The sequence below is a fragment of the Amblyraja radiata genome, chromosome 9 (genome assembly GCF_010909765.2).
Source record: "Amblyraja radiata isolate CabotCenter1 chromosome 9, sAmbRad1.1.pri, whole genome shotgun sequence".
Taxonomy (NCBI): domain Eukaryota; kingdom Metazoa; phylum Chordata; class Chondrichthyes; order Rajiformes; family Rajidae; genus Amblyraja; species Amblyraja radiata.
Window position 1 is genome coordinate 20,199,861 of NC_045964.1, and position 24,300 is coordinate 20,224,160.

The window sequence follows — 24,300 nt, forward strand, 5'->3', positions numbered from 1 at the left end:
GAATGCCTTAAGAACTGAGGTGAGGTGGTGTGTTCAATTTATGGAAGGTTCCAGATAACTGCTTTACTTTTAATTATGACTAACTATCAAAAGTTGATTTGTATCCCAGATAAGCCCCCAATTCATTGTAATCAGTGTTACGTCAACAGCCAAATCATAATAACGTCATAGAATGATACTGTCTGGAAACAGGCCCTTCAGCTCAACTTGCCCATGGTGGCAAACAGTGTTCCAGCTCCACTAGTCCCACTTGCCTGTGCTTGATCCATATCCCTCCAAACCTGTCCTATCCATGTACCTGTCTAACTGTTTCTTAAAAATGATGGGATAGTCCCAGCCTCAACTACCTCCTCTGGCAGCTTGTTCCGTACACCCACCACCCTTTGTGTGGAAAAAGTCACCCCTCGGATTCCTATTAAATCTTTTCCCCTTCACCTTGAACCTATGCTCTCTGGTCCTCGATTCCCCTACTCTGGGTAAGAGACTCTGTGCAACTACCTGATCTATTCCTCTCATGATTTTGTACACGTCTATAAGATCATCCCTCATCCTCCTGTGCTCCATGGAATAGAGACCCAGCCGACTCCACCTCTCCCTATAGCTCACACCCTCTAGTGCTAGCAACAACCTCGTAAATATTTTCTGAACTCTTTCAAGCTTGACAAAATCTTTCCTATTACATGGTGCCCAGATCTGAACACAATATTCTAAATGTGGTCTCACCAACGTCATATACAACTGCAACATGGCCTCCCAACTTCTATACTCAATACTCTGACTGATTAAGGCCAAAGTGCCAAAAGTCTTTTTGACCACCTTATCCAGCTGACACTTGACCTTCAAGGAACCAGCACCTGTACTCCTGGATCCTTCTGCTCTACAACACTAACCAGAGGCCTGCCATTTATTGTGTAGGTCCTGCCCTTGTTCGGCATCCCAAAATGCAACACCTCATACATCTCTGTATTAAATTCCATCAACCATTCCTCCACCCTCCTGGCCAATCGATCCAGATCCTGCTGCAATCTTTCACAACCATCTTCACTATCTGTGAAACCACTCACTTCGATATCATCAGCACTTGCTAATCTTCCCCTGTATGTTCTCACCCAAATAATTGATGTAGATGACAAACAGTAACGGGCCCAGCACAAAACCGTGAGGCACACCACTAGTCACAGGCCTTCGGTCCGAGAAGTAACCTCTGTAAACTCCGAAATGGAGCAGTCTGTAGGCCCAGGTTGGGTTTACTGGCAGCATGGCATAGTAGTTTCAATGTCTCTGGGATAGATCAGGTTGATGTAGAGACATTGGCAGAGTGACTTGCATAGTGCCCTTTGTAAGTTCCAAGTAGGAACAGTTTGGTTACCCTGGTCAGGGTAGACCATCATGGAACTGGCTGGCCATGGGGAAGCACTGCATCATCATCTGTGATTGAGGTTATCAGACTGCTCAGTAGAATGAAGTAATTGTAGTCTTCCTCAACATAGGGTTTATTTCTCCTCAGTTAGTAGAGTTGAAGGTTCATTGGAATCATCATTACCTTCCTTTCTGGGATAGGTAGTTACCAGCAGGAAGCTGGTCTGGCATATAATATAATTTTATCTGACCTGTAGGTTCATGTTGTGAATCAACAATGTATTGAAAATAATCCATAGGCTGTCAATACCAATATTCCTGATTGAGTGGCGGGTCGAAGAGATTGTGTTGTGCACTCTGGCGACTTAGACATGTTGTTTCAGTCAAAGGACTGCAAGGTAATTCCTGTTTCAGCCTTGCATTATACTTTTTTCCACTTTGAGGGAAAACGCTGAGTATTCGTGGTGACTCTTAATCAAGAGTTGACAGGGAACTCGTATTCCCACATCAAAGTAAGACTGTGGTTTCAGCTCTAGTCATTATGTTCTGATTATATGTTATCAGCGAAATGTACGAATACCTAGATAATGCGTCTTCCGCGGGTAAAAAAGCTAAAACATTTCCGTCTGTAGGATCAATAGAGGAACAGGGGTTCCGAGTGCAATCAGTGACAGCTCATCCGAGGACAAGTGGTCTGGCCAAGGACTAGAAGGGTATATTTCGGATACTTTTAAAAAATTACAGAAATATGGTGCAGGCCGAATCGGGTTAGCCTTTGGCTAATCGGATTATGGGTTTACTTACCCAGTTTAAGATGGATGATTGGGTTTCTGCAATTTAACTGATTCAGAGAATCGATCTTGTAGTTACATACTCTGCCATATCTATACACACGAGGCACAGATTCCGCTGTTTTGATAACAAAGCTAGTGGTGAAGGCTATGCTGCCCTAATCAGATTAAAGGGCATTGTGTCATTAAGTTTTAGGAAATATGCAAAATCGCAGCTGATAAAACTTATGGGTTATCGGTAGATACCTTTTGTGATATTACAATTGAGGCAACATGAAATTTAACAGTGACAATTTGCCTATTCATTCGCCATGATAGGCGGCTGAAGCAACTCTTATTTACTCAGTCACGAGTGACGGCTGGGGCAGCCTGTCTTCTCGGGCAGCTAGCTCTGCACGATTGTATGAGAAGCTTATGAACAACATATGTGAGTTAATTTTAAACGGAAGTAACAGAGGTTTTGTGTGGCTTCCAGTTTGAGCCTAGAGAAGCGTTTACGTGATAGCACAATTGACATTGCTTGTACTGCTTTGTCGTTTTCTGTAGTACCATAAGTGGGACAATAAATGTTTGGTTATTCACCCACTGTTCACTAACGTTATGTAGGGTGTCTTTTATTTGACCATTCTAATAGCCTACACTCATTGTAGTGTGCAATGTATATCAGTACATTATTATGTGAAATTTCTTCCATTTTCTTCCTAATGGGACCAGTTTTAAGATAATTATGCTTTCAGCAACCTATCTCAACATAAAGAACACAGCCTTTATTCAATCTCTGGCTTGGTCTCTACGTCTTAACTGACATTAGGGTAGTTTGTTATAGGGAATGATCTCATAAGCAAATGAGCAGGATTGCCTACATTTGAATTTGACAACATACCCACCAGAGCAGAGATCGGGGATGTCATTAGGTATACAAGTGCACTCAGTTTGCTAGTACCTATGAAATGGAAGATAGTTCTTTTGTTATTCAATAGTGTCAAGATATTGCTGATGGTTCATTAGCAGCCAATAGAATGGATTTTCCCTTTCATCATACAGCATGAGGTTTACATAGTGCAGGTTAATAAATTATAAAATTTGGTTAAACATGTCTGGGTATTTGCAGATAGAATTCCGCAGTGTTGCAGGAGTTATTGTCTAAACTCAACAGTCTATTGGGACTACGGTCCGGTTAAGAACAATGGCCATGTATGCATGTTAAGCATCATGATATTAATAACTCATGTTTTTTCCTACCATTAAGGGTTTATCTGTTTAAGTGTTCGCACACAGATTGGGTCACTGCATGAAACCACAGAGCTTTGAAGTCTTCACGTAGTCACTCACGTGACTTCGATATAAAATAGAAAGATTAAACGAGAACCTACCATTTGAAGTTTGATCTTTATTTTATGAGGTTAAAGTGAGGGATTACGTGCCCTCCACTCCCAACCCTACTTCTCACAAAGGTACACAAAAATGCTGGAGAAACTCAGCGGGTGCAGCAGCATCTATGGAGCGAAGGAAATAGGTGACGAAGGAAATAGGCGGCCCAGACTCGATACCACAGTCTCTAACTGCTACTTCTCACAAAGATCATTCGGTAGTTCTAATCTCATTAATCTTCCTATAGTTTAGGTCAGCAACTATTCTGTGGTTTCATACAGCTGCCTTGAAGATTGATGCGCATGCGGGCTGGTGGGCTTCTTCACGTAATCCCTCACTTTAACTTCTCATAAAATAAAGATCAAACTTCAAACGGTAATTTCTCGTTTAATCTTTCTATTTTATTGCCATTGGCAACTTGTTGGAACTTCAACAGACCCTCCCAACTTGCAAATCTTACTACCTATTTCTTGCAGGTGATCTGGACTTGGCACATCTGCAGAAATTCTATATGTTTTGCATGAGGGAAAGTGACTTTCAGGAAAGGGTAATTTTTCCTTTCCTTTCCTCACACTATTCACAGTTACGATGCCAGGCATTTCTCTTTTAACCAATCTTCCATGTGACAGACGTTTGATTGACACTGACATTGATTGATATCAAAGATAGACACAAAAAGCTGAAGTAATTCAGCGGGACAGGCAGCATCTCTGGAGAGAAGGAATGGGTGAGGTTTTGGGTCAAGACCCTTCTTCAGACTTAAACCAGCATCTGTTGTTCCTTCCTACACATTGATTGATGTCGACTCTTACCAACTAAAAACACCACTATCATGTCTACTTCCACTCCCATCATTGGCAGTGCACTCCAGACACCTGCCACTGTGAAATATAATTGCCCCGTACATCATCTTTAAACTTTCCTCCTCTCATTTTAAAGCTATGCCCGCCAGTCTTTGACATTGTCACCTGGGGGGTGGGGGGAGGTTCAAATAGTCTATGCTATCTATGCCTTTCATTATTTCAACCTCCAAAGCTTCAGAGAAAACAATCCAAGTTTGTCCAACATCTCCTTATAGTTAATACTCTCTTAATGCAGGCAGTATCCTGCTAAATTTCTCTTTCTGTAATGTGTGACCAGAATTGTACACAATTCTCTAAATGGGGTCTTATGGCGGGCGAATAAGCAAGCCACGCATGGTGAATCAAAGAGATCTTTATTGTTGAAGCACAGAGAACACACACGCGAATGGGGCAAGGTTGACCCAGAGCTTTATACTTATACAGTCCTAAACCTCATGACAACTCCCTCCCGCCATTACCCAGTCACGTGACCCTACCCCCGACTACTGAGGGTTTCTATAGTAAGTGGCCTAACCTCCCCCCCCCAGAACCGGAGACACAAAGTCCGCGAGCATTGCCACTTTTCATTTCATTGCACATCTCGTATGTGTATGTGACAAATAGACTTGACTTGACTTGACTTTACCTAAAGAATCAAGGATTATAGATACCTGGAAACACCACCATCTGTGGGATCCCCTCCACGTCGCACATTATCGTGGAAATGTACCATTGTTCTTGTCCTACACGGTAAAACCTTGCAATTATCTGCAATTCGAGTGGAAGAGCCATTAGAATATTGAATCTATAGATTTGACCAGATGGTGCCTAGCAACCTTCAGTGATACAAGACAAGCAACAAATGCTGATATTGCCATTTGCAACCAAAAATCCGGTTTTGTTATGTATACATGATCCTTTGTTATCTTCTGATTTGCTGTATGCCTACACAAAAAGTCAAATTTAGACCCCTTCTCAAATATTTGTTTTAAAGAAACAAACCCATGTATATGTTGAGGAACCAATTATTGTATACGAGATACACAAAATTGCTGGGGAAACTCAGCGGGTGCAGCAGCATAGATGCTGCTGCACCCGCTGAGTTTCCCCAGCAATTTTGTGTACCTTCGATATTCCAGCATCTGCAGTTCCCTTTTGAAAACATTGTATACGAGATGATCAGTTTCCAGTTCACTTCTATCAAGTGGCTTTCTAATAGGCATTGTTCTGATGCATAGTAGACTTTGTTGCTGCAGCACCTTATGATTTCAAAACCAGTCACAGGTGCGAAGGTTCAGTAGTTTACTGATTAAAATAATTGTATTTAAATATTTTAATGTGTTTATTAATACAGGTATATGCTGATGCTTCTAGAAGGCAGAGGTGGATATATTCTTGATTAGTACGGGTGTCAGAAGGCAGGAGAATGGGGTTAAGAGGGAAAGATAGATCAGCTGTGATTGAATGGCATAGATTTGATGGGCCGAATGGCCAAATTCTGCTCCTATCACTTATGAACTTATGAAGTTATTAACTTAATTTCAAGTAAAATCTAGCAGCTGGATAAAGATGACTAGGGCTATTTTCAAACCAGATGTTTCAGTTAGAGAAAATTAAAGATTAGAATATAAAAGAAGCAAATAATCAATGATGCCCTTCCCAAAACAATTTTGACTTGTTTTGAAAATTTAACCATGTGACATGTTCAGAAGTCAAGTGACTCATGACACTGTTGCACTTGACATTTGATAGAATGGCATTTAGCCACTGCTTCCAAATGTTATTGCATTTATCTTGGCCTTGTGCCTGTTGTGTTAATAATGTTATCATCTAATTTTATGGTGAGGTGAATAACAATACTTATAAACAGAAGAAATCTAGCCACAAAATGTTTTAAAAATGCACAATTCTTAGATTAAGAAAAAATCTATAATATTTCCACTGCCCACTACAGTGAGAAACAAAAGATCTTTGTGATTTTGTATATTTTTACAATATCGGACAAGTTATGAAACAAACTGACCAAACCCGATTCAGTTCATTGATCTTGATGCCCTAAGGACAAATAAAGTTTTTCACTATCTCTGTAGCCATGGCAATAACAAACAAATACCAGGATCCCCTACAGCAACATTAATGCTGTCAGACTTTCAGAATAAAATGCTGTATATATATAATGGCAGAGGTTATAGTTTTTGCCTTTAAAAATAGTGTGCATTCCATGTTTCCCTTTTGTTGTGTGTGTGTGCGCGTGTGTATCCGCTGGTGCACATCTACATGTGACCACGCTTCCTCCTCCAGAACTTTTCAGGTGATTTTTCATAGTCTGACACTGTTATTCCATAAATGTCATTGAATGTGCAGAAATCAGTAAGTTTGAGGCTAAGCAGTGAGATCACATGTTGCTTCAGCCAATGTGCAATGTCTTGCAGGGATCGATTTGCTAGTACTGTGCCTCCAGTCACCAGTCTTAAAATCTGGGAAATGTTTGTAGAGATCCTCTCAACAACCTCAGTGTGCTGTTTGGAGCCTGTACCTCTTTTTCATAATATTTAAAGCAGCCACCATATGAAAACCCTATAACACTGAATAGCATTTCCTTTAATTCATTCAAAAATGCAGGCTTTGCAAGCTGAACAATATTTTAATTGTCCATCCGAAGTTGAGAAGGTGGTGAGCTGCAGCCTTAAACCACTGCAATCCTTGAGGTTTGGATATATATCGCAGTTCTATGAGTTTGACCCAGCGACAGTGAAGCACTGATAATGTATTTCCAAGTCAGGTTGATGTCGGCCCGGAGGGCAACTTCCCAGTGGTAGTATTTCCATACTTTTTATTGACTTTGTTCTTCCAGCTGATAGAGATTGCGGATTTTGAAGTTGCTGTCTGACGAGTCCTGTGATCTGCATTTGTATCCTGTAGATAAAAACTATTGCTGCTGTCCATCAGTGATGGAGTGAGTGAATGGTTGTGGATGCTATGTGGATTGCTATGTACTGTACGGTGTTGAGCTACTTTAGTATTGTGAAAGCTGCACTCATGCAGGGTAGTGGACGGTATTCCATTGCACTCCTGGCTTGAGCTTTGCAGATAATGGACTGCTTTGGGGAGTTAAGAGACAAATTAATCTCAGCAGGATCCCTCATCTCTGACCTGCTCTTTGTGTACATGGCTACTCCAGTTTCTAGTCAATGGTAACCCCCAGGATGTTGATAGTGGGAGATTTGATGATGGCAATGCCATTGAATGTCTTGGGTTGTAACTGGATTGTTGGATATTGTCACTGCCTTGCACTTGTGTGTGTCATGAATGTTACTTGCCACCTATTCACCCAGGCTGGGACATTGTCCAATTTCTGCAGCGTAAGGTGTGGAGTCATGGTGCTGACCATTGTGCAATCACTGTGAACATGCCTACTTCTGAAATATTATGTGTACCTGTCATCAAGCACCCGTTTTATATCAGCCCTATTGTAAACACAAAGTGCTGGAGTAACTCAGCGGGTCAGGCAGCATCTGTGGAGAGAATGGACAGACAGCATTTCTGGTTGGAATTCGTCTTCCTGAAATGTCGTTTATCCATTCTCTCCTCAGATGCTGCCTGACCCGATGAGTTACTCCATTACAGTGTTTAGGACTGATTTAAGATGGTTGCTTGATGATTGGTAGAGATGGACCAAAGGGCCTGATTTTGTCCTGTTTCTCACCATAACTGGTTTGAATCCCCTAGTTTGTTTTCATTACTTTGAAGGGATATGAATCTAATTCGCTATTGCATATGGCAACCACGATCCTGACTTTCCCACTCGTGGCCAGTTGTCTATGGCCTGTGTGTGTGTGTGTGTGTGTGGTTCACTGCTTCTGGGCCTGACAGTGAGGCCATAGGGGCATAGTGGAATACCCCTGAATGAAGACAATGCTGAATTAAAAAAACTACAAAAACAATTAACAAAAGATGTTAAATAACTTTATCGTTTTTAAATAATGTATAAAAGAGCACAAATAAGGAATATTAATAAACTAGAGCAAAATAATTTAAGAAAATGTACTTGTCCTTTTTTGCTCCTGATCTGTGAGTTCAGAATCCCAACTGATATCAATGTGTAGGATCCAAGAGACAATTTTATCTGCCTCTCTGCCTCCCTGCTTCTCTGTACAGCTGAGTTCCACATCTGAACAGCTCAGCGTGGCGATGCAGAATCCCCGATAATTGGAATAAATCCAATGAGGCCTAATTACCTCTTGTGTCATTCTCACCACCTAGGCAATCTACAGGAAGTGCTGCATCAAGAAGGCAGCTAATCCCATCAAAGATCCACACCACCCTGGCCATGCTCTCAACTCGCCGCTGCCATCGGGGAACATTTATTCAGGAGCCTGAGAACCATTACCTGTGGGTTTAAGATAAGCTTCTTCCCATCAACGATCAGGATCTTGAAATACCTTCCTCAACCCAAACCACAACCCCACCTCAGCACCAACCCACGATGAACTTTGCACTAAGAAGTTTGCGCGATGCCCTATGGCTGCACTATCTTGGTTTTGTTTACATAGAATAACTGATCATTTATTTAGTTGGTTTAGTTTATTGTCACATATACAGAGGTACAGTGAAATGCTTTTGTTGTGCTCTAAGCTGTCAGCAGAAAGACTATACATGATTCAGTTGAGCCATCCATGGTGTACATGATAAATGGAATAACATTTAATATAAGATAAAGACATGAATTTTATAAGCCTGTCGAGTTGCAGCAAGTAAGAACATTCATTATTCCAGTCCTGTAATAATATGACACGTTTGAAGAAAACTTTTTTGAGATAACTGCAGTCCCTCTGTCCTGTTCTGCTACTTCCCTCTTTCAGTGCTTCTTTTTTTAATTAATTACTTTCCTTCATTCTCACCTAATCTCTTCAGCCACACATTGAGTTGTGAATTTGTGGAATTCTCTGCCACAGAAATCAGTGCAGGCCAATTCACTGGATGAATTTAAAAGAGTTAGATAGAGCTCTTGGGGCTAGCGGAATCAAGGGATATGGGGAGAAGGCAGGCATGGGTTACTGATTGTGGATGATCAGCCATGATCACAATGAATGGTGGCGCTGGTTCGAAGGGCCGAATAGCTGCCTTCTGCACCTATTTTCTATGTTACTTCTCTTCCTCCAGACTTTTAGTTTTACTTTTAGAGATAAAGCACGGAAACAGGCCCACCGAGTCCGCGCCGACCAGCAATCCCCACACATTAACATTATCCTACACACACACTAGGGACAATTTACACTTATACAAAGCCAATTAACCTACAAACCTGTACGTCGTTGGAGTGTGGGAAGAAACCGAAGATCTCAGAGAAAACCCACGCTGGTCATGGGGAGAACGTACAAACTCAGTACAGTCAGCACACCGAGTCGGGATCGAACCCGTGCTGCAAGCATCTCCAGTGCTGCAAGCGTTGTAAGGCAGTTACTTTACCGCTGTGCCACCGTGCCACCCTTGTGTGCCAGATATCTGAACACAATGTTTTTTTGTTTTTTTTGTATGTATCTTCCTCCACAACCCGCTGTGCAAAGAAGTCCGTGCATCTTAAATGGCTGCATTGAACCTAAATATTTCAACATGCCTGAGCCGTTTGGTGTTGGGCCAGCAGATTTTCTGGAGTGCTGGATGTTATCCCACTTAAAGCAAACCAACTACTTAATCCATGTGTTGGAAGGAACTACAGATGCTGATTTAAACCAAAAATGTTAGAGGAACTCAACGGGTCAGGCAGCGTCGCTGGAGAGAAGGAATAAGTGACGTTTCGGGTCGAGACCAAGTCTGAAGAAGGGTCTCGACCCAAAATGTTACCTAACCATTTAATCCATGTGTTTTTGGATGTTACCAAGTGCAGAGTATTTTCCAGGGATCCCGATAACTTTCAAGACAGTGATGGAATTCGGGCTGGGGGATGTTGGGGGATGAGTGGGAAACAGCCCTCAGTGAGCCAGACATCAAGCTATCAGAATTTACAAACAATCCAATGGGGAATTATTGGAGTTTTACTCTACTCTTTTTTTCTTGAAACTATTTCTATCATACTTCTATTTATTGCAATTTGTTACCATTCTAAAATGTGGACCTGGATAAATGAGAATACTGCTACCTATTCTCCAATTTCAAGTAGTCCCTGCTTTCTCCTTCTTCCCCCCCCCCCTCCCTCCCCCCTTCCCAGCTCTCCTACAGCCCAGTGTCTCCGCTTCTTCCTTCCTTCTTCCCGCTCCCCCCACCCCCACATCAGTCTGAAGAAGGGTCTCGACCCGAAACGCCGCCTTTTCCCCTCGCTCCATAGATGCTGCCTCACCCACTGAGTTTCTCCAACATTTTTATCTACCTTCGATTTTCCAACATACTGTTACCTAAGTTGTTTATAGCCATTAAACTATATAATGCAGAAAAATAAGTGTTTGTGCAATTGGAGAAAGAAAATGATGGATAAGGATTGGGCAGCCAGTCTAATTTATTTTACCCCCTGAGTGGAAATGTCAAATACTAGGAGGCATAGCTTTAAGGTTAGAGGGAGAAAATGTAAAGGAGTTGTTGGAGCGGCAAGTTTTGTTTAGAAAAGAGAATAGAAAACATAGACAAGTATGTTTCTGTAACACTCTGCCAGTGATGGTAGTGGAAGCAGATACGCTTGTGGCATTTAAGAGGTTTTTAGATAAGCACATGGCTAAGCTGGGAATGGAGGGCTATGTGGACATAAAGACTGGACATTGTGCCTTCCCCCACAGTGCTATCCACTGTGGGGGGATGATTTTTTTGTCTAATTGTATTCCTGTAAGTCTGTGTCCTAGATGGCTGCCGTGAAGAGAGAGTGGACGCTGGCGCGCTTTGGCTGCCGCTGCTCTCTCTTCACATTGTGTTTTTGATTTTCTGTTTTTGGATTGAATTCTGTTTTTAATTTGTGTCTCTGTGATGTCTTTATTACTTATTTTATTCCGATTATATATTTTTATTCCGATTAATCTATGTAAGGTGTCCTTTAGATGTCTGAAAGGCGCCCATTAAAGAAAATTTATTATTATTATTATTCAATTAGTTTCATTTGGCATCATGTTCAACACAGACATCATGGGCTGAAGGGCCTGTCCCTGTGCTGAACTGTTATGTTTATAAAATGGAAAGCTGGAGTATTTATTTTAAATTGTATAGGCATATAGAGGGACCTGGATGACCTTGTACATAAATTGCTGAAAGATAACGAGCAAGTGCAGCAAGTAATTAGAATGATATGGAGACACGGAACTGCTGATGCTGTCCGCCTTTATTTATCATCCGTCTGCCTTATTATCCCAAATTCACCCCTCCCCCACCTGGCTCTATCTTCCCTTAATCATCATCTCTGGCTCTTGTTTCACCACTTTCCCCACTCTATTTCTGGTTATCTCCACTCCCCATACTCAGTCCCGACACAGCGCTTTGACTCCAAATGTCAACTATTCAACCGCCCTCTGCACAGAGGCTGCTCGACCCACTGAGTTCCTCCAGTAGATTGAAGATAGACACAAAATGCTGGAGTAAACACAGCGGGACAGGCAGCATCTCTGGACAGAAGGAATGGGTGACGTTTTGGGTCGAGACCCTTCTTCAGACCCTTTGGGTCTCGACTCAATGTCACCCATTCCCTCTCCCCAGAGATGCTGCCTGTCCCGCTGAGTTACTCCAGCATTTGGTGTCTATCTTCGGTTTAAACTAGCATCTGCAATGCCTTTCTACACATTTCCTCCAGTAGATTGTTGAGCCTAATGATATGTTGGCCTGGAAAGCAAATGGATTTGAGTATGAGTAGTAACAAAATGGTGGAGTAACTCAGCAGGACAGGCAGCATCTCTGGAGAGAAGACCCATTTTCAGGGAAGGGGGTGGGACAAAGATAGAAAGCTAGAGTATGAGTCGTGCCTGTGTGTGATTGTCAGGAATATTGTGTACAGGCCTGGCCTTCTGTGAAGTTGGGATACGCTGGCGATGGAGGGAGGGCGTGATGGATCACCAGATTGACTCTGAGGGCTGTGGCTTGGTTGCACGAGGAGAGATTTAGCAGACTGGATCTGTACTCGCTCGAGTTCAGAACATTGAGAAGTGATTTATTTGAAATGTACAAAATTCTTTTCAATCTTGGCAGGGTAGATACAGAGATTAGGTTTGTTCTGGTGCCAGGGAGCATGATCTCAAAATAATTGGTCAGGTAGTATCAAAGAAACATTGTCGCTTCAATGGGGAGAGGACAGCGAATTGTTCAATGCTCTTACCCAAGAGATCTGCAGAGACTCGGTCACATTCGTACATTTTTAGATACAGCCAGATATTGGCTTCATTTTCATGTGTTGTACCATGCCACCAAAAATTGCCACCTCTAACAGTGCGGTACTCTCCAATTATTAATCAGTGTGGAACTGTATGCTCGAGTCTCTGGAATGGGGTTTGAGAATACAATTAACCTGACTCTGACATGAATGGTAAGAATTAAAGTTAGCACTTTCCCATTTGGAGAAGCATAAGTGTGCTTTTACTTCCACCTGGTGGAATTCTACCAAACTGCAGCAAAATCAGCAGTGGAGTTTGGGCCTTGCACAGCACCACATATTGTGTAGGCCAGAGGTCGGCAACCTTGTTCTGCATAGGGGCCGGGATGCATGTCTGTGGGCGGATGGCGGGCCACATCACTCACATGTACCTGCCCCGGATGGCAGGCATCAAATCACATGTTCACAGAAGGTAGACAAAAATGCTGAAACTCAGCAGGTGAGGCAGCCACTTTCAATCCTTGCATGTCTCACCTGCTGAGTTTCTCCAGCATTTTTGTCTACCTTCGATTTTTCCAGCATCTGCAATTCTTTCTTAAATGTGTTCACAGTAGGTGTGCGGCTGTGCCGTGCGGCGGTACATCCAAAGCTCGGCTGCGCTCGGGACGGGCGCTCAGCGGGCCGGATGAATACGGGAAACAAAATCCGCCTGCAGGCCGGATGATTTCGGGTTACGGGCGCATTCGGCCCGGGGGCCATAGGTCGCCGACCCCTTGTGTAGGCAGTGGTTCTGTACAGTGCCAGAGACCCAGGTTCAGTCCTGACTACGGGTGCTGTCTGTATGGAGTTGGTACGTTCTCCCCGTAACCGCGGAGGTTTTCTCAGGGTGCTCTGGTTTCCTCCAATGCTCCAAAGACATGCAGGTTTGTAGGTTAATTGGCTTTGGTAAAAATATAAATTGTCCCCAGTATGTGCTAGTGTACGGAGTGATCTCAGGTCGGCTTGGTGAGGTGAAGGGCCTGTTTCATGCCGTATCTCTAAAGTCTAATGTTAATTTAGCTCATGGTTATGGGAAAAGGCTGATTTTGTCGTTTTAAGTCTGCATCTTTTGGCCTCCACAGCAGATGGAGCTTCTGGTACTGTTGTTGGCTTTTACTTTCCGACACTACGCTCAGCCATGCACTTGGCCTTGCTGGAGGGGACTGGTTATTGATGATCTCCCACGGCCTGGGCAGGCCCACTTGTCAGTGCTGATTTCAGATTCTGTGTGCTCCCGCTTGATCAGCCTGCTCTGACCGGCTTTTGGAGCCTCTGAGCACCAGGCAGTGGCTGGAAGGTAGCACAACTGCACAGCGGTGAGCCAGACTCTAGCTAACTGGAAACGCTGCCGACTAATGTGGCATGAAAGGTCCTGGAGTGCTGAGAATAACGCTTGTTATAATGCGTTTAGGAGGAATGGATTGCTTTGAATTTCATGTATTTTCTTTGGCAGGTCTCCTGTATCCTGAAGGACAGGGAGACGAGAGACAATTTTCTGGTTGTGAACCGCCTTTCTCCAATAAACAATAGTTTTATCTGCAGTGTATTCATCTATGAGAGGCATCACAGTCAAGTCTGCTCTCATTCTGACCCAGTGGACTTGCTATGTAGCAGTGGTTATTGGCTCGATCGTAATCATGTACTGACTTTCCACTGACTGGTACATAACTTGCATTCTCCTCCTCCTCCTCATGTCATTTCCAATTCACTAACTCACTGGCAGGTATGAAAGTATATAGATTATGAAGTGAAAGGTGAGCAGGGGAGAGAGTTTGTAAACACAACATTCTGAAGGGAGCATGTGTGCATCTTTGTCCATAATTGGCTTTATTGGATCACAAAATAGCCAACATTGCTGCATTGAGATGGAACATGTCATATACGGAGGGGTCAGTGATATCTGTATATTTGCCAATGAGAGTGTGTTGGAAGGAACTGCAGACGCTGATTTATATCAAATTTATCCTCAGGATGCTTGATTAACTAAGCGGGTCAGGCAGCATCTCTAGAGAAAAGGAATAGATGTCGCTTTGGGTTGGAACTCTTCTTCAGATCATCAGAACAAGTTTTGGAAGCACCCTTGGGCTAAGATTGAAGAAGGGTTCCAACCCGAAAGGTCATCTATTCCTTTATTCCAGAGATGCTGCCTGACGCGCTGAGTTACTCCAGCGTTTTGTGTTTATCTTCTGCACATCTGAGGGGGTTGATTGACTTCAACATATGGTTTCCTGGGCACTTGCAAAGAACCATCCTATGTATGCGAGACAGAGTACTGAGTTTTTGGGGAAAGTGATTCTCTCCTGCCTTAAGGGTTTCACATATGGTTGGTAATCTGAGTACTAACACTGCAGCTAATTGTAGTACCTGTTAAAAATTACGTGCTGTAGGTTTAGTGGTTGCAGTCTCTGATACTTTGTCACTTGTAGCAGTTTCTGAAGAAGACCAGGTGTCTGCAGCATTACCAGCCCCTCAAAAGTTCTCTTCACTTCCCATTAATTTAATTAATGTAAGTAAGAATAAGTCATGTCATAAGTGACAGAAGGACTGCACTGAAGTCAAGTGCTAAGGGTATGGAGCAGATAACCAGCCTTTTTTTGTGAATGTCCATTATATTCATTTTTGTGAATGTGTATTATATAATGTGAATTATATTCAATTGTTAATTTCTGTTTAGTCATAAATGACCTATTCTGAAAATTAGCAATATTTGATCCAATTCGGCCCACAAGTTTACTCTGCCATTCAGTCATGGCTGATCTATCTCTCCCTCCTAACCCTATTCTCCTGCCTTCTCCCCATAACGCCTGACACCCATACTGATCAAGAATCTATCTATCTCTGCCTTAAATATATCCATTGACTTGGCTTCCACAGCCTTCTGTGGCAAATAATTCCACAGATTCACCACCCTCTGACTATATAAATTCTGCATCATCTCCTTCCTAAAGGAACGTCCTTTAATTCTGAGGCTATGACCTCTAGTCCTGGACTCTGCTACTCGTGGAAATGTCCTCTCCACATTCACTCTATCCAAGCATGTCACTATTCGGTAAGTTTCAATGAGGTCCCCCTCATTCTTGTAAACTCCAGTGAGTGGAGGCCCAGTGCCGTCAAACATCAAAGTAAGGATTTCATTGTTCTGCTTTTGCTACAAATGGCAATTAAACACTCTGGAGTCTATTTCATTGAATCACAGTAATTGTTGTTTGGCTGGCTGGGGCCTCACTATGTCACACACAGCAAGATCCCACAAAAATCAAAGCAGAGTCAGGTTAACATATGATGGCTGGGTAGTGGATTGTGCGTAAGTAAAATTCCCCTGCGTTTCATTAAGTGTGATGGCACCTTGAGTGGGCGGAATGGTTTGTCCGCTTTTGCAGCCACGTTCTGCATAGATTCACCATGCACGAGCATCCATTTGGTTTTGAAGAGGTGAGCAATGAGGGTGGTTGCGTTTAGACTAACTATTTTTGCTCCATTTCATTCCCCTCATAGTTTTGATACGCGAGAAGGTGGAGAACGACGGACTGAATAACAAAACACTGAAGATCACGGACTTTGGCCTGGCACGTGAGTGGCACAAGACCACCAAGATGAGTGCTGCGGGCACCTATGCCTGGATGGCACCAGAGGTCATCCGGTCTTCAATGTTCTCCAAAGGAAGTGATGTCTGGAGGTAAGAGGATGTCCATCACTGGTGTTTATCCGCCCCTTGGCCAACAGATTCTCTAACATTGAGAAGGGAGAGCGTGTGGGAGTATCTCTTTGTTTGCTCCAATGTTCATGAATGGAATGATGTAAATGCATGAAACGGGTATGAATTTCTTAACTTCCACATATGAAAGCAAATTGATATGAGGGCAGGAATGGGCCGAAGCCAGGGTTTTTGTGGGTTCTTTTAGCAGAGCTGAAACCATCAGAAATGTTCACAATTTTGATGTAATTGTTTACTTAAATTTCACAGATTTCCCACGTCGTCTCTTGGTGTCGTTAGGTTTAATTTAGTTTCAAGATTCAGTGCAGAAGCAGGCCCTTCGGCCCACTGAATCTGCGCCAACTTGCGATTCCCCACACACTAATGCTATCCTACACACACTAGGGACAATTTACACTTTTATCAAGCCAATTAAACCACAAACCTGTATGTCTTTGGAGAGTGGGAGGAAACCGGAGAGCCGGTTGGAAACCCACGCAAGTCACGGGGAGACCGTACAAACACCATACAGACAGCACCCGTAGTCAGGATTGAACCCGGGTCCCTGGAGCCATAAGGTAGCAACTCTACCACTAAGACAGTGAAAAAAATAAGGATAGGAATATGGCACTCCACTCCTCAAGCCTGCCCTGCCATTCGATGCAATCACTGGTAATCCACCCCAAACTTCATCTCCTCTGTGGCAGGCCCCCATCGCTCTCAATTCCATGACCTTTCAAAAATATTTCTACATCATATCTAAACACCTCCCAATGGCAGGTATTTCTGGGAATAATACAGAAGGTGCAGGATCAGTTCATTCCAAAGAGGAATAAAGATTCCAAGGGGAGTAAGGGGCGACTGTGACTGACAGGGGACGTCAGGGACAGTATAAAAATAAAAGAGAAGTACAACGTAGCAAAGATGAGCAGGAAGCAAGAGGATTGGGTAAAGTTTAAGACCAGCAGAAGATAACTACAAAGGCAATACGGGGAGGAAAAAATGAGATATGAAGGTTAGCCAAGGAGGATAGTAAAAGCTTCCTTAGGTATGTGAAGTGGAAAAAAATAGTTAAGACCAAAGTTGGACCCTTAAAGACTGAAAAGGGTGCATTTATTATGGGGAACAAGGAAATGGCAGATGAGTTGAACGGGTACTTTGGATCCGTCTGCACTAAGGAGGACACAAACAATCTTCCTGATGTACTGGTGGCCAGAGGATCTGGCGTGACGGAGGAATTGAAGGAAATCCACATTAGGCAGGAAATGGTGTTGGGTAGACTGATGGGACTGAAGGCTGATAAATCCCCAGGGCCTGATGGTCAGCATCCCAGGGTACTTAAGGAAGTGGCTCTAGAAATTGTTGATGCATTAGTGATAATTTTCCAATGTTCAACAGATACAGGATCAGTTCCTGTGGATTGGAGGGTAGCTAATGATATCTCACTTTTTAAGAAAGGCGGGAGAGAGAAAACAGGGAATTATAGACCAGTTACCCTGACATCGGTGGTGGGGAAGATGCTGGAGTCAATTATAAAAGATGAAATAGCGGCACATTTGGATAGCAGTAACAGGATCGGTCTGAGTCAGCATGGATTTACAAAGTGGAAATCCTGCTTGACTAATCTTCTGGAGCTTTTTGAGGATGTAACTAGGAAAATAGACAAGGGAGAGCCAGTGGATGTAGTGTACCTGGACTTTCAGAAAGCATTTGATAAGGTCCCACATAGGAGATTAGTGGGCAAAATTAGGGCACATGGTATTGGGGGCAGAGTGCTGACATGGATAGAAAATTGGTTGGCAGACAGGAAACAAAGAGTAGGGATTAACAGGTCCCTTTCAGAATGGCAGGCAGTGACTAGTAGGGTACCGCAAGGCTCAGTGCTGGGATCGCAGCTATTTATAATATACATCAATGATTTAGATGAAGGGATTCAAAGTACAAAAATGGGTGAACTGTGAGGAGGATGCTATGAGAATGCAGGGTGACTTGGACAGGTTGGGTGAGTGGGCAGATGCATGGCAGATGCAGTTTATTGTGGATAAATGTGAAATCATCCACTTTGATAGCAAAAACAGGAAGGCAGATTACTATCTAAATGGTGTCAAGTTGGGAAAAAGGGAAGTACAACGGGATCTGGGGGTCCTTGTTCATCAGTCAATGAAAGTAAGCATGCAGGTACAGCAGGCAGTGAAAAAAGCGAATGGCATGTTGGCCTTTATAGCAAGAGGAGTTGAGTATAGGAGCAAAGAGGCCCTTTTGTAGTTGTATAGGGCCCCAGTGAGACCACACCTGGAGTATTGTGTGAAGTTTTGGTCCCCTAATTTGAGGAAGAACATTCTTGCTATTGAGGGAGTGCAGTAGGTTTACAAGGTTAATTCCCAGGATAGCGGGACTGTCATATGCTGAGTGAATGGAGCGGCTGGGCTTGTATACTCTGGAGTTTAGAAGGATGAGTGGGTATCTTATTGAAACATATAAGATTATTAAGGGTTTGGACATGCTAGAGGCAGGAAATATGTTCCCAATGATGGGGGAACCAGGGGCCACAGTTTAAGAATAAGGGGTAAGAGAGTTGTGAGTCTGTGGCATTCTCTGCCTCAGAGGGTGGTGGAGGCCGGTTCTCTGGATACTTTCAGGAGAGAGCTAGATAGGGCTCTTAAAGATAGCGGAGTCAGGGGATATGGGGAGAAGGCAGGAACGGCGTACTGATTGTGGATGATCAGCCATGATCATATTGAATGGTGGTGCTGGCTCGAAGGGCCGAATGGCCTACTCCTGCACCTATTGTCTATTGATCTGGCCTCCACAACTCTCTAAGACAGAGACTTCCAGGTGATAACATCCCTGCGAAAAGATGTACACATACAGTGCATTCAGAAAGTATTCAGACCCCTTCACTTTTTCCACATTTTGTTATGTTACAGCCTTATTCTAAAATTGATTAAATTCATTGTTTCTATCATCAATCTACACAGAATACCCCATGATAAAAAAGTGAAAACGGGTGTTTTGAAAGTTTTGCAAAGTAATTAAAAAGAAATAACTGTTTGGTCATGAGTAGTTGCCCAAAGATTCGAACCTTTTGCTGGTCGCCATTGGATTTTCAACATGTTGACAATTTTTGCCGACCTGCTGCGACTATGGCGGGTGCTGGCAAGTCACCGTAAAAATCACGTAAGTGGGACAGGCCCTTTAGTTGTTCTTGGAGATGGCAAAGCATTGAGAAGATATCTAAAATGTTACTTCCTCTTTAACTTCTTATTCTCTCTCCTCCCTGTGCGTCTGCATCACTTCCCCTCCCCTTTGGTTGAATGGTTCTCTCATATCCACTGGCCATCTTCCGCATTGCATCCAATCACCGTTTTACATGTTTTATCTTCATTTTGGTTCTTCCCTTCCTTTCAGATATCTTGCATGACTGCCTTATACTGTGCATCATCTCGACAATCATCATCACTTCAAGTATCTTTTTTCCCTTATGTTAAACCCGTCTGAAGAAGGGTTCCGACCTGACCCGTGATGTATGATCCTATCATTCAAAATGATCTGTTCTAAATGGAAGAAACCAACAATCATTACATTTTATTTAAAAATAAAATGCAGTAAAATCTTTGTCACCCATGCTTGGGAGAAAAGCCCAATTAAAGAAGTTTTGTACTGAAACTACTTATTTCCCTCATTGACCTATGACCATGTTTTTATTTTTAAAGTGGTGTTTGATTGCATTCCTGAGATTGAGACCACAGCTCTAAATGTTACAATATATTGTATAATCAATCGTCTTCTTGTTCCCAGCTATGGAGTGTTATTGTGGGAGCTGCTGACAGGAGAGGTTCCCTTCAGAGGGATTGATGGGCTGGCTGTGGCTTATGGTGTGGCTATGAACAAATTGGCCCTTCCTATCCCTTCCACCTGTCCAGAACTTTTCAGCAAACTAATGGAAGGTAAGGTGTTCACTTTCACCAGGACTGAAGCATTCTCTGTCAACTGTAAATGAAAAAAAAAAATTCAAAAACAAGATAAAGTTGTTTCAACATTCTGTGATTTTTTACAAAAGTTATTGTCAAGGACCACACAAAGCTTTTTTTTTACAAAATGTAACGTCATCACTTTAGCTCTCTGTTCTTTAATTTCTTCCTGCAGTTTAAAGGTCAATTTTGCGGGCTTTCCGTGTTGCACAAAGGATTTAAATTACCGTCCCCTCTTCCCAAAGCACAGGTCCATTTGAGGGGTCCATCGAGCGTTTTATATTTAGACAGTACAGTGACAATATTAAAGCTTGGAATTGGGTTGTAGCTAAACATTCAGCTTTTAAAGTGGCACAGAAATGATACAGCAGAGCGTCTCTGCATGCAGATTGTTCTTTCATTGTAACTTGGTGCTTGTGAAGAAGAATGGTAAAATGATATGAGAAATTAATGCTCAGAACTGATTATCTCACTGATGATCACTACAAGAACCTTCATGCCCATTCATTCTTTGGTTTAGGAATCTGATAGTCAGAGGGTAAAAGCTGTTCCTAAGTGTGGACATTTGGTCTTTGAAGCTCCTATAATCTATATCTACAGTGGCTTGCAAAAGTTTTCATACCCCTTGAACTTTTCCACATTTTGTCACGTTACAACCACAAACGTAAATGTATTTTATTGGGATTTTATGTGATAGACCAACACAAAGTGGTGCATAATTGTGAAGTGGAAAGAAAATGATACATGGTTTTCAAATTTTTTTACAAATAAAAAACTGAAAAGTGTGGCGTGCAAAAGTATTCAGCAAGTCTTTTGGGGTATGTCTCTACCAGCTTTGCACATATAGAGACTGAATTTTTTGCCCATTCTTCTTTGCAAAATAGCTCTAGCTCAGTCAGATTGGATGGAGAGCGTCTGTGAGCAGCAATTTTCAAGTCTTGCCAGAGATTCTCAATTGGATTTAGGTCTGGACTTTGACTGGGCCACTCTAACACATGAATATGCTTTGATCTAAACCATTCCATTGTAGCTCTGGCTGTGTTTAGGGTCGTTGTCCTGCTGGAAGGTGAACCTCCGCCCCAGTCTCAAGTCTTTTGCAGACTCTAACAGGTTTTCTTCCAAGATTGCCCTGTATTTGGCTCCATCCATCTTCCCATCAACTCTGACCAGCTTCCCTGTCCCTGCTGAAGAAAAGCATCCCCACAGCATGATGCTGCCACCACCATGTTTCACAGTGGGGATGGTGTGTTTAGGGTGATGTGCAGTGTTAATTTTCCGCCACACATAGCGTTTTGCATTTAGGCCAAAAACTTCAATTTTGGTCTCATCTGACCAGAGCACCTTCCTCCACATGTTTGCTGTGTCCCCCACATGGCTTGTGGCAAACTGCAAACGGGACTTCTTACGGCTTTTTTTAAACAATGGCTTTCTTCTTGCCACTCTTCCATAAAGGCCCGATTTGTGGAGTGCACAACTAATAGTTGTCCTGTGGACAGATTCTCCCACCTGAGCTGTGGATCTCTGCAGCACCTCCAGAGTTACCTCTTGGCTGCTTCTCTGATCAATGCTCTTCTTGCCCGGCCTGTCAGTTTAGTTGGACGGCCATGTCTTGGTAGGTTTGCAGTTGTGCCATACTCTTTCCTTTTTCGGATGATGGATTGAACAGTGCTCCGTGAGATGTTCAAAGCTTGGGATATTTTTTTATAACCTAACCCTGCTTTAAACTTCTCCACAACGTTATCCCTGACCTGTCTAGGGTGTTCCTTGGGCTTCATGATGCTGTTTGTTCACTAATGTTCTCTAACAAACCTCTGAGGCCTTCACAGAGCAGCTGTATTTATACTGAGATTAGATTGCACACGTGGACTATATTTAGTAATTAGGTGACTTCTGAAGGCAATTGGTTGCACTGGATTTTATTTAGGGGTATCAGAGTAAAGGGGGCTGAATACTTTTGCACGCCACACTTTTCAGTTTTTTATTTGTAAAAAAATTTGAAAACCATGTATCATTTTCCTTCCACTTCACAATTATGCGCCACTTTGTGTTGGTCTATCACATAAAATCCCAATAAAATACATTTACGTTTGTGGTTGTAACGTGACAAAATGTGGAAACGTTTTGCAAGCCACTGTATTTCTCCCTCTATCTTCTCTCCCAGAGATAAAAGAGTTAAAAGGGAATGGTTAGGGGCCAGGCATCCATGATGGTACTTCCAACCTTCACAGAGTGAAGATGGATTAGACAGAATGAATTGATGAGCCATTGATGGTCTGGGCTGAGTTCACAACTCTCTGCAGATTCAGGCAGTCAAGAGCAGAGCAATTGCCATTCCAGTAAAAACACTTCGAAGTTCAGGGTTTCCAAATTGTTTTGCTTTGCCTTTAATATTGATGCTAGGACTGAGACCAATTAATCCTGGCAGATAGGATTGAGCTGGGACCTTCTAGGCTGTATCCATGTTTCATACATTTTCCATAAGAAGCATCTGAGGATTCCACTGTTAATCAGTTTTGTCTCTTACAGAAAAATAAATTGTACCACTTGACAAATGTACAAAACTGAATTAGAAAATAATCTAATGAAGATGCAGAGACCACATTTTTAAAGCTTATTTTGTGCCCCTTCTGCACATTATCTTTCAATAGCCACTTACAAATAATTGCAATAAATGTATAAATAGCTCTGAAATGTGTTCTTATCTCTTTCAAATGTGCTGCCCTGCAGGTTGAGTTACTCTAAGCAAGTATCGCCCAATTTGAGTGTGTTCATTAGCACGGTAATGAGTTGTGTGCAAAGGCATGTCATTGTAACATGCGTGTTAAATGCCTAAACCATTTCAAAAATAAATAAAGGGCCTGTCGCACTTGGCGATTTTTTTTTTTCGGCGACTGCCGGCATCATTGACTGACGTATCAGGTCACCGAAAAATTTGTAACGTAATGCGCCGGTGACACGGCATGATGACTTATGACGAGCGGTGTTTTTTCAAGTGTCGCAACATTATTTTTGTCGCCGCTGGATTTTTTTTTTTTTTTTAATATTTTATTTTATTAGAAGTAAGTACAATCATATGGCACCAAAGTGCCTAATATATATTGCATAATACATTTTATGTACAGCTTCTTATTTTTTTTGTTATATTAAAGAAAGATTAGAATAAGAAAAAGAAATTAGATAGTAAAGGATAGAAAAGCGTGAGATATATAGTGTGTGAAGAAAAAGAAGAAAGACGAATGAGTGAAGAAAGTTGAGGAAAAGAAATAGAAAAAAGGGAATAAGACATAAAGAAAGAAAAAAAAAAAAGTGATCATTATTTTTTGGGGTCATTGGGGGAAAATGACAGGGTCCCTCATTATTACTACTTCAGGAAGTCTTGAGTTTAGCTTTGTTTTGAGATACAGTGCTGAAACAGGCAATTAGGCCCTCCGAGTCTGCGCCGACCAGCGATTTTCCCCATACTCTTTCACTAACCTGCACTTTAGGGACAATTTACAATCTTTACCAAAGCCAATTAACCTACAAACCTGCACACCTGTGGAGTGTGGGATGAAACCGGAGCACCTGGGGAAAATCCACGTGGTCACATGGAGAATGTGCAAACAACGTGCAGACAGCGCCTGTGGTCAGGATCAAACCCAGGTCTCTGGTGCTGTAAGGCAGCAGCTCTACCACTGCGCCACCATTCCACCCCCACAGTTGAATCCACAACACAATCAGGAGAAATTATTATTTACTGTGGATGGCACAGTGGGGCTGCTATTTCTCAAAGCTCCAGTGATCCGGGATCAATTCTGACCTCTGAATAGAATAGACGAATAGAATAGAATACAATGCCTTTTATTGTCATTCAAACAGCTTGGTTTAAACAAAATTGCATTTTCTACAGTCTTAACAATTACAAAAAAAAACAAGACCCACACTTAACACAATTTACACAAACATGCATCACAGT

General features: G+C 42.5%; 1 protein-coding gene across 1 annotated transcript in view; it reads left to right on the plus strand.

The window, feature by feature from the left end:
- The window catches only part of map3k9 (mitogen-activated protein kinase kinase kinase 9), a 92,638-nt gene that overhangs the window by 41,261 nt on the left and 27,077 nt on the right, over positions 1-24,300 (plus strand). The window contains 2 exon segments of the mRNA XM_033026826.1: positions 16,176-16,356; positions 20,173-20,321. Coding sequence (XP_032882717.1) covers positions 16,176-16,356; positions 20,173-20,321 — 330 coding nt within the window.